The sequence below is a fragment of the Crinia signifera genome, chromosome 11 (assembly GCF_055691185.1).
Source record: "Crinia signifera chromosome 11, ASM5569118v1, whole genome shotgun sequence".
Classification (NCBI taxonomy): domain Eukaryota; kingdom Metazoa; phylum Chordata; class Amphibia; order Anura; family Myobatrachidae; genus Crinia; species Crinia signifera.
This window is the reverse complement of record NC_139227.1, coordinates 19973073-19989142: the sequence shown is the minus strand read 5'-3', so window position 1 is coordinate 19989142 and position 16070 is coordinate 19973073. Positions and strand designations below refer to the sequence as shown.

At 38.9% G+C, this 16070-nt stretch overlaps 1 protein-coding gene across 1 annotated transcript in view; it reads left to right on the top strand.

The window, feature by feature from the left end:
• Positions 1-3045, top strand: part of NKD1 (NKD inhibitor of Wnt signaling pathway 1) — a 93441-nt gene extending 90396 nt beyond the window's left edge. The window contains exon 10 of the mRNA XM_083165354.1: positions 1832-3045. Within this exon, the coding sequence (XP_083021480.1) occupies positions 1832-2412 (581 nt within the window). The 3' untranslated portion in view covers positions 2413-3045. The remainder of the gene's footprint in view (positions 1-1831) is intronic.
• Positions 3046-16070: the final 13025 nt, after the last annotated feature.

Here is a 16070-nt window from a genome sequence, read left to right as displayed (position 1 = left end):
ATATCAGTCTTAAGGTCCCCATACACTATGCGAATTGGGCCCAATTTCACCTGTTTGCGGCGGATCAGGACTAGAAATCCGGTGAAATCAGCCCAAATAGCATGTGTGTGACATCTGATCTGTTCCGTGTGCATTGGATCGGATCCGGAGATCATACGTGCTGCACGGAAGTTCTCTGGGTTGGGCCCCCTCCTGGCCGCAGGGAACAGGGATTGCATGTAATCCATTAAATGCAGAGATAGGCCATGCAATGTATCGCATGTGATCCTTCCCAGGTGGCTCAAAGATTGGATGTGACATCTCCGAGGGGAGAATTTGCGTGTATGGGGGCCTTTAGTGGGTATTCAATGACGTGCCAGATTTTCAACCTATTCAATTAAAGTGCATAATTTTCGATTAAATTCTGGCATTGTAGGAAACATGTATTTTTTGGACTATTTTTTAGTCTTGTTTCGACAATGCCGGTTCGACTTTAAAAAAAATGAAACTGCCTATTCAAAACATGCCTAAAACTGTCCGCAACTGAATAGGAAAGTGGACTTAATTGAATATCCCCCCCCCCCCCCTTCATTTTAGTTGGCACATCACTGTTTATAGTCAGCAACTAGTAGTTTTGGGCTGTCTTACAACAGGTCCGCTCCATACGATATCTGTATGATAGGTCAACAGTTTCTAGATAGACAGTCGATAGATCGTCACAAGAGGGGCATGACCTTGGGCATGTCAATCTTTTGGTACTGTTGACCTTGTGCATGTTGACCTATTGACTGTCTATCTAGACCAGGGCTGGGCAACACCGGCCCTCCAGATGTTGATGAACTACACATCCCAGCATGCCTTGCATCATTTTCAGCATGGCCACATAGCAAAACTAATGCAAAGCATCCTGGGATGTGTAGTTCACTAACATCTGGAGGGCTGGTGTTGCCCAGCCCTGATCTAGACACTGGTGACCCTTTAATTCAGAAGTGCTACATACTCTCCACAGACTATACCCTTTTTTGCTGTCACTCTCCCGGTGATCTATCCCATCTCCAACAATGTGGCAGATGCCCCTGCGTGGGTGCAATTACAGCTCTTGTCTACACATGACAGACCAAGATCAGCGTGAATTATTTTATCGATGTCTATTTTCTAAATCTCTTTACAGGAAGTAAAATTATTTTTGTGAATACATTTCTTAGGATTTCGATATATAGGTATAAGTGTAAACATTGCATACTGATCCAGACAGATTGCAAGGTTCTTACATGCATAGTAAGTTTTATGAACCTTTCATTGCTATGTTGGCAGCCATTTTGGCCTGGTTTCTGAGGGTTGTTTAAGTATGGATAAAGACAAGTCAGTTTTGTTTGAACTGTGTAAAATGGAGATAATTCGCTAGAATGGCTTATGGTAGTTAGCTGGGTGATTCAGGAACTTGACTGAAGAGGTGCATTTTCTGTGAATGCTAGAAGGACATTGTGCACATGATAGCATTCCACAGATTGGGTGTCTGCAATGAACGGGAGCAGGCAATGAGTCTGGATGAGAGACGCAGATCTTGGGTTGAGCAAAAGGGTCGAGTTGGGAATTATATTCAAGACAATAGAAGAAATGCATGATGTTGTAGTCTCTTTTACGACCTTTTATGTTAGAAGAAATGTTTTACATTGGATTTCTAAAATATAGGGAACCAATGTAAGGACTGGCATATTGCGTGTGTTCTGCATAATATGTACTTCATTCAGAATTAGATACCAATTGCAACCATTTACTGGAAATAAAATTGCCCTCACTACTGCATTGTTTGCTTACTAAATAAGTCAAGTACTATTTGTTTATTTGCTAGGTTCTCCTGCCACAGTTGAAAAACCAGATTCACAGGCAAGAGTTTCTAATCAGATGAGATCTCGTTCCCATGAACCGGAAACCCTCCATCTTCACCAGAGGAGGTCGCAGGCTTTGGATCCTGTACATTGCAGTATACAAGACCCTTCTCATCCAAAGATGGTAGAACTTCAACAAAGGCAACGAGGTCAAGAGTCCAACAGACATTCTGTAAGAAGTCCCAAAGCTGCAAATAAGAATGGAACAACACCGGTCGCTCAGCCAGGAAGGACAACGAGGGGCAAACCCAACCATGCTGTATCAATTCCTTTGACTTCACCAACTGCACTTATGGGCCAGAGTTACCCCTACCACCCATTACCACCTCAACAACCTCATAGGAAGAGCAAACAGAAAGCCAAGGAAGGCCATCAGATGTGCAAGGCCTTCCAGTCTCCCATTAATGTAGTGGAAAAAGAGCATGTGAGGGATTTGCCAAGCATGGTACTTTATGAAGGCCATAATGGACACTTGATACAAAGACACAAACATCATCACCACCACGAGCATCACCACCACTATCATCATTTCTACCAGACATAAACGAGGACCATTTATTCCAGCCTTTGGGAGCAGTCCATAATCTGAAAGTCCATTTTGAGAAGGAAATCTTTTGTTGGTTGTAAATCAAGTGGATTATTACATTTATTGACATCTTGTGGAACAGCACAGTGAACCCAAACACGTTTTTGCATATAATTAAATAGAGATGGAACTTCAATGGAAAAATCACCAAGCACTTCATTTAAGATGGAACTATGGATGGAGTGGTGTATATACTTATAACAGATTTATTGCACACATGCCTTTAACAGAAAAATAATCTGAACAGTTTCCTACATCAGATAAAATACTAACAAGGAGATCCCACAAACAGCACACTACCTCTAGGATTCTTCTTACTTTGTGTTCATTCTTAAAATGGGTAGGCTTAGCATATCGGTCTATAATAAATGTATGATTATATGTATGTATGTGTGTGTGTGTATATGTATATGTGTATATATATATATATATATATATATATATATATATATATGACAATCGAGGGGATACCCTTTCACTGCGCTGTAGTATAATTAATAATTGGGCAGCAACTATGTATGTCCCCCCTGTTAGTGGGGGAAAAGGGAAAAATGGCAAAACAGGTAACAGAGTGCGCCCTATTCATATAAGTCCACCACCATAAGAACTTGTGACAATATAGATCACAATACAACAGATTTATTATATTATAAATATAAAATGACAATAAAACATTTTGTTCATCTGTGTGGAGTCATGAGTTCAACAACGGTCAACAGTATAAGGACACCCAACGCGTTTCGTCGTTATAAACGACTTCCTCAGGGGTAACCGTCCGTAGGCAACCTAACCTCTTGGAGAAAGATGTTTCCTTCTCAGGTGAGAAAAGCCTTTCAATTAGACTCAATATATATAGAGGAGTGGACCCGTTTGTAGATCTCAATCCTGATGCCACACTGCATCTAAAACAAAGTCAATTTCCATATAAAACAGGGGAAATAAAAGGAATATCCAGGGAGGATTCAGATAGCTCCTTATAGTAGTAGCCAAATCCTTAATCATGTAGTACAATAGTCGCTAATGGGACCAGACTCCAGGAGTGTGGCATCAGGATTGAGATCTACAAACGGGTCCACTCCTCTATATATATTGAGTCTAATTGAAAGGCTTTTCTCACCTGAGAAGGAAACATCTTTCTCCAAGAGGTTAGGTTGCCTACGGACGGTTACCCCTGAGGAAGTCGTTTATAACGACGAAACGCGTTGGGTGTCCTTATACTGTTGACCGTTGTTGAACTCATGACTCCACACAGATGAACAAAATGTTTTATTGTCATTTTATATTTATAATATAATAAATCTGTTGTATTGTGATCTATATTGTCACAAGTTCTTATGGTGGTGGACTTATATGAATAGGGCGCACTCTGTTACCTGTTTTGCCATATATATATATATATATATATATATATATATATATATATATATATATATATATATATATATATATATATATACACATTTTCACATGTACTTTTGGGGGGAGTTGCGTTTGCCTAGTTGCTATCTTTATAAACACACAGTAGAAAGTTGCCAACGAAATGTATACTTTGCTTAACTAGTTCTATCTAATTATTTGGTATTATTTAAGTCAGCTATTTTAAGTTGTAATTTTTATCTATTTAATGACAGTTGGAAGCGATCTTACCATTGATACAAGACTATTGCCCCATATACACAGTGTGATTCTCACTAACTTTCTATTCGATTTTGACTCTATAGTCAAACTATATGACTATAGATTTCGACTCTATACAAATTTAAAAATTTTCAGCTGCATTGGATCCCGATGCATGCCCCGATTTAGGGGAAATCGCACAGTTAAATACACTCCGCATGCAAGGCTTATTAGTACAGATCTGTACTGTATGGTCAAAATCTATTTGATTCCAATCAATTCAGGATAAAATCGCAAGGCAATTGCACAGTGTGCGTGTACTCCTTAAGTGTGACATTGAAGGTCTGTACCAAAGCCCTTCCTCGCTAGCGGTGCCTTATACAACATTAAGGCTTAATTAATAAGGGAGTGATATAGAAGAGCTACAGTTATGAATTTGTCAAAAGTTAGAGAGTAGAAAACATTGGCAGGGTCAAAAGGTCAACTTGGAAATGGTTAACACACTTTTATGTTTTTTGGGTGGCATTGCTTATGTTTCATTAGCTGGGACCACAATGAGTGGAAACATGTACCCTCTCAGGCTAGCTTTGCTCGCCACCCTGTGGGCAAAGTGGCTCGGCCTGCTATCACTGCACTTGGCGATGGATACTATTCCCAATTTTAGTCCATGTAGATGGTTAATCAAGCAAAAGTTGAAAAATAAGCGGAAAAACTCCCAAAATCTCGTGTAGGCTCTACAGTATGTCTCGAATATTGTCATGACAACCTTTTGAACCAGTCAACGTTAGTTGCTATCTGCCTTTTACCTGTTGACTTATTTGAAACTTTTGACATTTTGACCATGTTGACCTAATGGTCCTAATGTTTGTAGACAACATGGTGTCAACCTAATGACTATGTCTATCTAGACACTGTGGGGTCAATTTAATAAAGCTTCTAAAAATGAAGAGGTGATGTTGCCCATAGTAACCTATCAGATTCGGTCTATCTTTTTCTATAATGCAATAGAGAAATAATAGACATAGGGGCACATTCAATCCCTGCTTCTATTTTCGATGGGGCCGTTTTTCCGATAATGTCCTTGAATTGTCGTGATCACGACCGAATCCCGACAAGTTTACGCGGACCCCTTTTCGCCTATCGGCCGGCGGGACATTGAATCCCGCCTGGCGATATGCTGTCGAAAATGAGCCAGGGTCATGGCTGTCGGGACGGATTAGACTGTTGTGACCCGGGATTGAATACCCTCCATAATCTGATTGGTTGCTACGGGCATTTCACCACTTTTCATTTTTAGGAGCTTTAGTAAATGTACCCATCTATCTATACTTTGGACCCATTTAATAAAAGCAACTCCCTTAGCAACCAGTCCGATTTTAGAACACTGTAGTCCAGCTGCATTTACTACCTGATTGGCTGTTTTGAATTACAGTATGTTTGCAATGTTTTATGGTTTATATATGGGTTATAATTTCCAAGTTCATAGACATCACCCTAACTTCAGACCTACAGCTTTCTCCTGATCTTTTTTTTGTACTTTAAAAGTTGGCAAGTATATAGTATAAATATATATATATATATATAAATATAAAAAATATATTATCTGTACACTCAGGTAAATTTTTTGCGGTAAAACAAATCTGTGGTTTGGATATTTGTAGCATTCTGTTCTTTTTTTAATTATTATAATTTTATTTCAGAGTTTTTATGTATTATAACAGAATCTTGTGTTGAAGGCCTTGTTTTTTCAGGCTCAAATTCCATTTTTTTTTTTTTTTTTTAAGAAAATGAATTGTGAATGAGTGTATTTAATTTTTATTTTTCATTTGTTTTTATGTTTAACATAATAAAAATATACCAGATATTAGGGTTGTCCTTGTAGGTTATTGTCTCCCATACAGGAATAACTGGAGACAGCCATTTTGTAAAATGGACCAATATTAGTGAGGTGATCTATGCCAGCAGCGGCCCCATTCACTGCTTTTCAGTGGATCACCTGCCCTATATCCAGCCTCATGCGGGCCTGGTGCTCTTAGTGGATGTATGCTGATTTCAGGTTGCTTTCCTGGATTTATCTTTTCTAACTTTACATTTAATTCTGTCATTTCTCTGTAAAATTTAGAAATACATTCCCTTCCAAATAAATGTAAATCATTTCCCTTCATGAGGAGATGCTTACATACTTAGGGCCAGATTCTCTAAGCCTCAAAAGTGATAAAATGGAGAGTGATAAACAGCCAGCCAAGCTTTTGCTGGCGATTCCCTTCGCAGCGATGCCACTGCGGAGGGGGGTTAGAGCATACAGAAATGTGGTTAAAACCCCTATAACTGGGTTTTTACCACATTTCTGTTTTAGAGAATCGCCCCCAGAATAACCTAAATATTAAGGGGCAGATTTATTAAGCCTGGAGAAGAGATAAACTGGAGATAAAGCGGAGAAAAGGTAAAAGGAGATAAAGCACCAGCCAATCAACTCCCAACTGTCTTTTTCAAACACAGCTGATTGGCTGGTGCTTTATCTCCTTTTACCTTTTCTCCGCTTTATCTCCAGTTTATCTCTTCTCCAAGCTTAATAAATCTGCCCCTTAATCCCGCTTCATAACATTTAGGGTTGGATGTCGGCAATAGTGCTGCCTAATTGTTACAGAGAGAGAGGAGTGCAGAACAACAGCCATTAGGGGACCTGCCTGACCTGGAGGGGCACCATTTATTAAGCAGAAGGTTCTGGACATCAAACATAAGTATATTCCGTTTTAGACCTAATTCTTTAAAAAATGCAGTTTCCCAAACTGCCCACAGCTGGGATCCTGTCTACGACACTCCTGCTCTTTTCTGTGGCTTCAAAGTGTGTGCTGCGGAGACCAGCGACACTGACCCACAGCAAGGTGCTTCATTCATAAGTGCTGCATTTACATATTAATAAGTGAGATCTGATGCCTCTAATTCTCAATGGAATATACCTTTTATTACAACAGATTTCCCTTTCTATCATATTCGGCTTTATTAGAATATATCAGAGGTATATTGCCACAGTCAGGTAAGCCAATGAGTAAAATACATACAGGCATGAGCAGACACTGTCATTTTTCTATGTTTAATCTTTACTTTAACCCTTTCAGTGCCAAGGGATATTTTTTTTTTTAAATAGTTGTGAACATTGACAAGCAAACATTTTATTTATCACAATGACCAGTAACGCTTACCTTTTTATATAGGAAATATAATCTTATTTGCACATTTTTTATTTGAATTTATATAACAAATGGGAGCGCCGGTGGCATTATTAGAGGATATTTTGTGCATCTCACACAGAGATGTTGTCACTCGAAGGGTTAAGTGCAATATGTAATTGAATAGTTTTTGCAGTACTTTTTAGAACGTTAAGCAATATTATTTTATAAGTTGTCATTTCATTTTTGTTTGGAATGTAACAAATGTCATAGTATGTATGCAAAAAGAAGAATCTTCATTTATTTAGAATTTTTATTTTAAATCTAAATTCTCCTTGGCTACACTGCTAAGATCAATTTGGCCCATATATTAGGGACTGTGGTCAATGGGTGTGGCCCTGCACCTGTTGTGAATATTGGGCCCTCTGGTGAAGCTGTGTGTATTGTATAGATAGAAGGGGGGGGGGGGGGGTGATCTCCCTGGCATGCCTAAGCCCCAAAACTTTGTATCCAGTGCCCTCTAAGCGCCCCTCAGCTATTTTATGCAAAGAAAGTAATTCACAAGGCATTTATTAGTTTATAAATTCTTACGGTTTCAGACACTCTATAATTAAGTGTTTAATGAATTATTATATAGATAGGACCACCTAGTATCTTGCAGTTATGTGCGATTACCTGTCTTCGGCAGTCACGGTGCCCGCAAGCTTATCCTACCGAAACCAACGACAATTAAGTCATCACCACTAAACCCAAAAACGGAAATGTCAAGGTATATACCATGAACGTAAAATATATTAAGAGTTAGGATGATATTCCGCTACATTTTATTGCAGATTACTGAAGCTCCCCCAACATCTGTAGGTTGGGATTTTCTAAAAAAGCAGAGAATGCAGTCTACAAGTTCACACTGTTATTTCTGCAGAACAAATGTGCCTAGCTGTCATTCGCTGTCTGCTTGTTTGGGTAGAGAAGCCACTCCCTCCTCACATCACACCTTTCAGCTGTCCTGATTTGGTCCGTGCGCTGCATTGAGGGGTGTGTCCAGAAGTACAGGACACACCCCACTGATGCATGACCACAACCTCTTATTGTGCGCGTGTCTGTACAAAACTTCTACCATGACATGTTGGGAGGTATGTAACATGGCAACTTGTTGCTACAGATCTAATTATAAGCCTAGCTAAAGTAAATATGAACTTTCAATTCATTTCATGTACATTATTTATATCCATTATACACATTTCATATTGTCAAATCCTGGAGTCATTAACTCCTTAATGGCATCAGTGCAATTGAACATGTATGCTAACTCAGATGGAATATTGATCGGGTTCCTAAGGGGATTTATAGTGCAAAAAAGGTTAAAATATTTTATGGGTCAACAATTGGAAGATCGGCAGGCAAAAGGTTGACATGAGTCTTTCTTGTTTTTGTCTCGAATGTCGACATGGACACGGTCAAAGTGTACCGTGTCCCCTCGTTGCTCTTGCCAGTCTTCGGACGCACTATTTTATTCTCCCAGCGGGTGGTGGGGCATGAAATACAACCTGTCAGCCCCCAAAATTTGATTTTTTTATTTTTTTTGAATCTCAACATTCCCATTTTGGACCTATTCTTCCAACCTTGTGGACCCAATGCATGTCGATCTAAAAAGGATCGACCTAGTGACTATATCCCAAAAACGAGTAGTTCTCAGCGGTTTCCATAGGTCATAACTGCTTTTACCTTACAACAGGGGTTCCCAATCTTTTTTGAATCACGGCACCCTAGAGTATCAGATTTTTTTCATGGCACCCCTAGGCCCCCAAAAAATGAATTAGATTGGGTTTATATGCGATTCTTAGGGTCAGTTATGAGGTAAAGGGCAGGATTTGCATTTGTTTGTACACATATTTCATGTTTTACAGCCACCTGCACTGGTTTTGCCCATAAAAAATGAACCATAAATAGTTTGAATTGGTCCTAGACCACCAACCTGGGGCACCCCAAGTGTCCTGAGGCACCCCAGGGAGCCACGGCACACAGTTTGGGAACCACTGCCTTACAATATCATAATAAAGCACACAGTATGTATTGGCCTTTTCATGTCATCGAATATTTAAATAATGCATGTAAAGGTAGAAGCAGTAGAACGCATCTGTTGTATATAACTGCTGCTTTAGGTGTGTATTGGGAGATCATGATGACGGTACCTGTTATGGAGGTTGTAGGAAGTTGAGTACTGAATAAGCTAATGGGCCAGATTCTCTAAGCTTCTAAAGTGATTAAATGGAGAGTGATAAACAACCAGCCAATCAGCTCTTGCCTGCCATGTCACAGACTGTTTGAAAAATGTCAGACAGGAGCTGATTGGCTGGCTGTTTATCATTCTCCATTTTATCACTTTTGAAGCTTAGAGAATCTGACCCATTATCTGTTCGGTTTGTGCAAGTTTGTTTTTTAATATGGATGGAAGGTGGTAACGGCTAAAATTCTTGGAGCAATGTTGGCGGATGCAATCAATGCCTGCCATGTGGTTATAGGTCAAGTGTGTGAAGACACAGAGTATGTGAAACTGGCAGTTTTTTCTTTCAAAACATTTATTAAGCTAAAGAGTATTTGATAGGAGAAGTCATAATCATAGGGGGGATTTGGTTTTTCGGCAGTAGGCTGGCACAATATTCGGTTGTCCATGCCCCTAGTAATGCACTCAATCTACACACAGGACGACATACAGTAGTAGAAAGAGCAGAGTCCCCAACACAAGGAGCAATGTGTTCTGTCAGTCAAACTAATGCGGAAAGGCTGTGGTGCCAAACATGGCTTTGCTGTATATAAAAAGTTCATTAATACGTTTTGAAGATCCAACATGAGGCGTTTCTTTGCAAAACCGTAGAAACAGGGAAAATGAGGTGGAGCTTGCCAATTTGGGGGTGTGGTCTCTGTCAAACAGGACAAGTTGTTATATCATTTTCTTTCATTTTAATAAAGGGAAAATACTGTATATGTACTATGATTCCAATCTGATCTGAATTATCTACCATGCAATTCATACCATTTTTTAGAACAAATTGACTCAAATTGTTGCATGTACTGTATCTGAACAAAATGGCCGCTGCTCTTATCGGCCTCCATCATGTTGCTTTGGACTGAGAGAATGAGACTCTAATGTTTCTATGGTAACCCCCAACTGCACTAATTAGTGTTGTGTGCATAGTTGGATATTCTTTAGTAGGGTCACATTCACTGAATTACTATTTTTTTTACATATACCCATCTTTCTCTGCTTTCTGCAGTGCCCATTAGTTCTATCTAAGATCTTATAAAGGTGTTAAAGAGTGTACATAGCACTTGTTGTTCATGGTCAGTCAATAGTGAACCAATATTGATGAAGACAATATCATTGAGGCCTATGTATGTGTCTATTACTAATGATTAATTGGAGTTGGTTGTAAATTAGCATTCACATGTGGCGCTGAAGAGGACATGCAGTTAATTAAAAGAGCGTACTGTATTGAATTATTTAAAAATGTAATTGATAAAATATATATAGATATATATATATATATATATATATATATATATATATATCTATATATATTACACCCATGTTGGAGGTTCCTATATTTAGCATGTGAATGTCAACCTTATACAAAGAATATATTGCGCTGGGGTAAGAGCCTAGATATTGACAGCCATCTGATCTATGGTATTTTTACACATTGTTTCCACCTATGTTACACTGAATTCTGTGGATATAACGGCAGATGTAACAGGTGCAGAGAGAATTAAATTAGGGTGGGGTGTGTTGAAACCGGAATCTAAATTGCAGTGCACAAATAATGCAGCCAGTATTTACCCTGCACAGAAACAAAATAACTCACACAAATCTAACTCTCTCTGGAAATGGTAAATCTGCCCCCACCTGCAGTGCACATGGTTTTGCCCATTTTGAGAACAAATTTGTACTGCGATCAGATCTGAATAAGGGCCAGAGAGAGCGATACATATAATTTGACGGCATTTATGAACCACCTGGCCATCTACTCTGCCCGTGAGCATACGTACACTTACACAGTAGGGTTCATTTCTTAGGGCCTTATTTTGGTTCATTCTTTCTGACAAAATCCTTCTTAGATGGACAAAACCATGTGCACTGCAGGTGGGGCAGATGTAACATGTGCAGAGACAATTAGATTTGGGTGGGGTTTTACTTCAAAGAGAGATCTATATTGCAGTGTAAAAATAAAGCAGTCAGTATTTTCCCTGCACTGAAACAAAATTACTCACCCAAATCTAATTCACTCTGCACATGTTACATCTGCCCCCCCTGCAGTGCACATGGTTTTGTCCATCTAAGAAGGATTTTGTCAGAAAGAATGAACCAAAATAAGGCCCTTTGTCGGGATCCATTTAACCTATACATTTTGTAGGATTATGGGAGAAAATCAGAGTACCTGGAGGAAGCCAACACAAGTACACGGAGAATATACAAACTCTCAGGGGGCGTAACTAGATATTCGTAGATGCATAGAAAAAGTTTCTAAAGGCCCCTATGTACCACCCAATGGTAAAAAATGTGTATAGCAAACTCCACCACACATTTAGGGTAATGGTGTGAATTGAACCAATGACCTCAGTTTTGTAAGGCAGTAATGCCAATAATTATACCAGCCATAGCAATGCGCACATGAGATATATAGAATTTTAGGTACTAATAAATGTTTTAGGAACTGTAGTAACCTGGCCCAATGGACTTGTCCCAAGCTGATTTAGAGCATAGTATGCCATAATACTAAAACTAAAAACTTAAAAAAAAAACTACTTTCAACTCTAAATGATATCAAAAGTAAACGCATTGTGACCATTTTACATTATTCTAGAATTTCCCACTAGGTGGCAGTGCTGTGGTGTATTTTATGAATGGTAGTTTATTTCATCCTTAAACTGGCAGCTTCCACTGGTGCTGATAATTTGACCAACTACAAAACTGTCAATTTGTAATAACAAAGGAAATAAAGAGAGACTGTATTAAATGTTAACATGCAATATAATATAATATTATATTCTTGAGTAACATAATAAATAATAGACCTAGAATTTGATTGCATTTAACATGAAATGGCAGTCTATATGATTTATAAAAGAGCAGTAAGAATTACAACAAGGCAATAGCTCCCCCCCCCCCCCCCCCCAAACAAAAAAACAGCTACATTAGCATTGTGTGTCGGGGGGGCCCTGGGATTTCTGTTTGCCAGAATGAGAACTGCAGTGTTTTTAGCATATTTGTGATGCTAGAGGTACTGTATTTAGATATTATAATACTGAAAATTTTTACGGGGCCCTTGTTTACAAATATGAATGCAAAAGTTCCCTTATTCAGATAGAACTGAAGTTTAGCAAGTTATTTTCCCATTTCAACAGGTTTAAGGCTGCAGTGGGAAAGCTCCAGAGTTCATTTACCGGTTAAAGATAACCGGTATTTCGAAACGTTTAAAAAGCACGTTTCGGAGCCGTTTTTTATGCAGTGAGAATGGTTTTTGAAACGGTATTTAGTAAGCACAACAGATTACAGACCTGTGATAGGCTGTCCCCTGCATTCTGCTTTGAAACGTGTTCAGGGGATTAAAAGGGTTGACTGATGTCAATGGTATTTAAACGATATTTAAAACGGTAATCTACTGCAATGTGAAGGCTCAGACACGTTTTAAATACCGTTTAAAAATACCGGTTTTTGAAACATTTAGGCAGTGTGAAAGCGGTATTAGACAAGAAACTATTGATCTTCCTCTTGTTCTGTTTATTTTCTATACTTAAGACACAGACACTGCCCACTTGTGGCAACTCTGCCCACTTGTGGCACACTGTTCATTTTGATAGCGTTCATTTTGATAGCGTTATCTGACTGTAAGAATAATCAGATATGTGAAGCCCCCCCATAATATTTGTTTGGATTTTATAAGTTCTTACACTTAAAAATATTTAAAAGTTGCTTCAAACACATTGTACTTTTCATTCTTAAACATTAGTGTATTTTTTTTTATAACCTATTTCCTCAAATAATAATAATAACTGCAAATGTAATATAAAGGCCAAATAGATTTATCAACAAATGCCAACATTACAGTACTCAGGCCACATTTGTATAGAACCCAGGAGTTTGAACACAGACCTTAGAGATGTCAGGTCAGAAATGACTACGGTAAATTGCAAATGCTTAGGGGCCATATTGAGTTTGACGCAATTTGCACTAAAATCGTAATTCAGTCCAAAATAAAAATACATTTTTCAGCCACAAGTTGCGCCCATCTGTCCATGGATACTATATGTGTTTTATAGACATTGGAACCAATCAGTATTACATACATTCAGAGGCAGAACTCTGGGAGGCAATGGAGTCACCTGCCGCCGGGCTCCTGCTCCCAAGGGGGCACCTCTCCTCCCCCTGGAAGTTGAAATCAGTTATTTAAAAGCCAATGATATTGCTTCTGTGGCTGAGTTCTGAAATATATATGTGTTCTATATCTATATTTCTGAACAGGAATATATATTTTATATAAGGTTATTAAAGGGTTGTGTGGGGGTACCAATATATATCTTGCCTCTGGGCGACTGGGGCGAACTTACGCCACTACATACATTACAAATGGGGTTGGGCACCTGCAGTAAGAGAGGAATATAGGAAAACATGCCCATGTTACAAGGTGTCTGCACGTACACTTTGCCTTATACACCTGTTCATTGAACAAAGCTGCAGGGGGTCGTAAGTGTAAGATGCAATGGAGTATTCATACAACCACAATTGGCTACGGCGCATTGTACACATGCGCAGAAATAAAGTTGTATTTTGTGAAGTGCACTTTATATCTAGCACAACATTACCCCATTATTGACTAACTCAACTTGTCCCCCTTATTGTCTATCTCAACGTGACCCCCTAATGTCTATCAAACATGACCCCTTTATTGTCTAACACAACATTCCCCCCTTATTATGTAACTCAGCTTGACCCCCTTATTGTCTCAACATGACCCCCTTATTATCTAACGCTTTATTTATTAAAATACAGTAAACAAGCATCGGACATGGCATACCTACAATAGTCTTTAAATCAGGGGTGGGGAACCTTTTTTGTGCCAAGGGCCATTTGTATGGGGAAAAAATCTGGGGGCCATATGTAAAAATTTCTCTTACAAATTGTCCTGCTGCAGCCGCCCCACGCTCCGGCGGCTGCCACTGACTAGGACTGACAGTCTCCGGCTGCTGTTGATTAAGAGGAATTTCGCGAGAACTACCGACCTCTGCGAGAATTCCCCTGTACTTGAGTCCCGGGAAAGCCACCGGGCGGGTAGGCTTCCCACCCCTGCTTTAAATGAAACTACTGTATTTGTTTTATACATGATTTTCTCGCCTGTAGGTGTCTTGTTTATCCTGCTGATACATTAAGGGTCAATATTCTTGGAAAGTAGGCATTTTCAGTGGCAAAAATGAATTGTACTTGGAAGATCAGGGCTCGTGGCAACCTAACATGTATATTTCTGCCATTTCTGGTTTACAAATAACTTCTTATTGTATAATTACTGGTGGGGTTATTATCTTATTACTTCTAATTGTTAAACCATTATTGCTATTGAGTTTAATTGTTTGATAAATTCTGCATTACAGTTTACTAGTGTTACTAAAACGTGCATTTCCGATAAGCAAGAACCACTACATTTTTTGTATTTAATATCTATTTGTATCAATATTGTACTTTTGGTTTTATATAAGTAAATGCAGTTACATACTGTATGCCAAGTTGTAAAGAGAAAAACATTATTTATATACTACTTTATAAAAATTGTAATAAAATATTTGCCTTGTAATTATTGTACTGTAAATATGATGTTAATCTATAGCTGGTGACTGATGACTCTAATATACAGTATGTAGAAAGGCTTACATGGGAACCATTTCTCCTGAGTTGTACTGTTAATGTTTATTGTAAATCGACTGTTATTATTGATTGATTCCAGCAGCCGTAATGGTTTTGATTTATTAATAAATGAGTGTGTAATTCTGTGACTTTCTACTGGCTGATTGGTTATAGGTTATAAACTCTTTAAGTTAATAATATGAATTATAGTGTATTTTATCATGCATGGGATAATTGGGGAGGGCTAACGTCAAAGCAGACTAATGGATGTGTTTGAGATTAGCTTTCCAAATGACAAGGATCCTTCTCTGATAACAATGACCTTTATACCAGGCATGTCCAACGTTGGCCCTCCAGATGTTGTGAAACTACACATCCCAGCATGCTTTGCAATAGTTTTAGCATTCTCTAATAGCAGAACTGTGGCAAAGCATGCTGCGATGTGTAGTTTCACAACATCTGGAGGGCCAACGTTGGACATGCCTGCTTCATACGGTGGTGGATACGATATATCATCGCATACCAGAATTAGTATGAGATATTCTCACCCAAACCACCCCTCTCGCAACATAACCCTAAACCACCCCTTTCGCAGCATAATCCTAACCTTCCCCTCTGGCAACTTAAACCTCCCCGTAGTGCATAACTTTAACTGTCCCCTCCAGCAGACTAATCATAACCACCCATTCCTGCAGAATAACCCATCACCGTAGTGCCTAAGCCTAAAGGTGCCCATACACTAGTAAGATTTATCTTCAGATCTGGCTGGTTGGAACAAAAACATGGTTATGGATGAGTGACAGTTTGTCAGTTTTCCAGCATTTCCAAGCAAATGGTCAACTTTCATTTGCTTTCATCCATAACCATGTTTTTGTTCCAACCAGCCAGATCTGCAGATAAATCTGCGTGTGTATGGCCACCTTAACTGTCCCCTC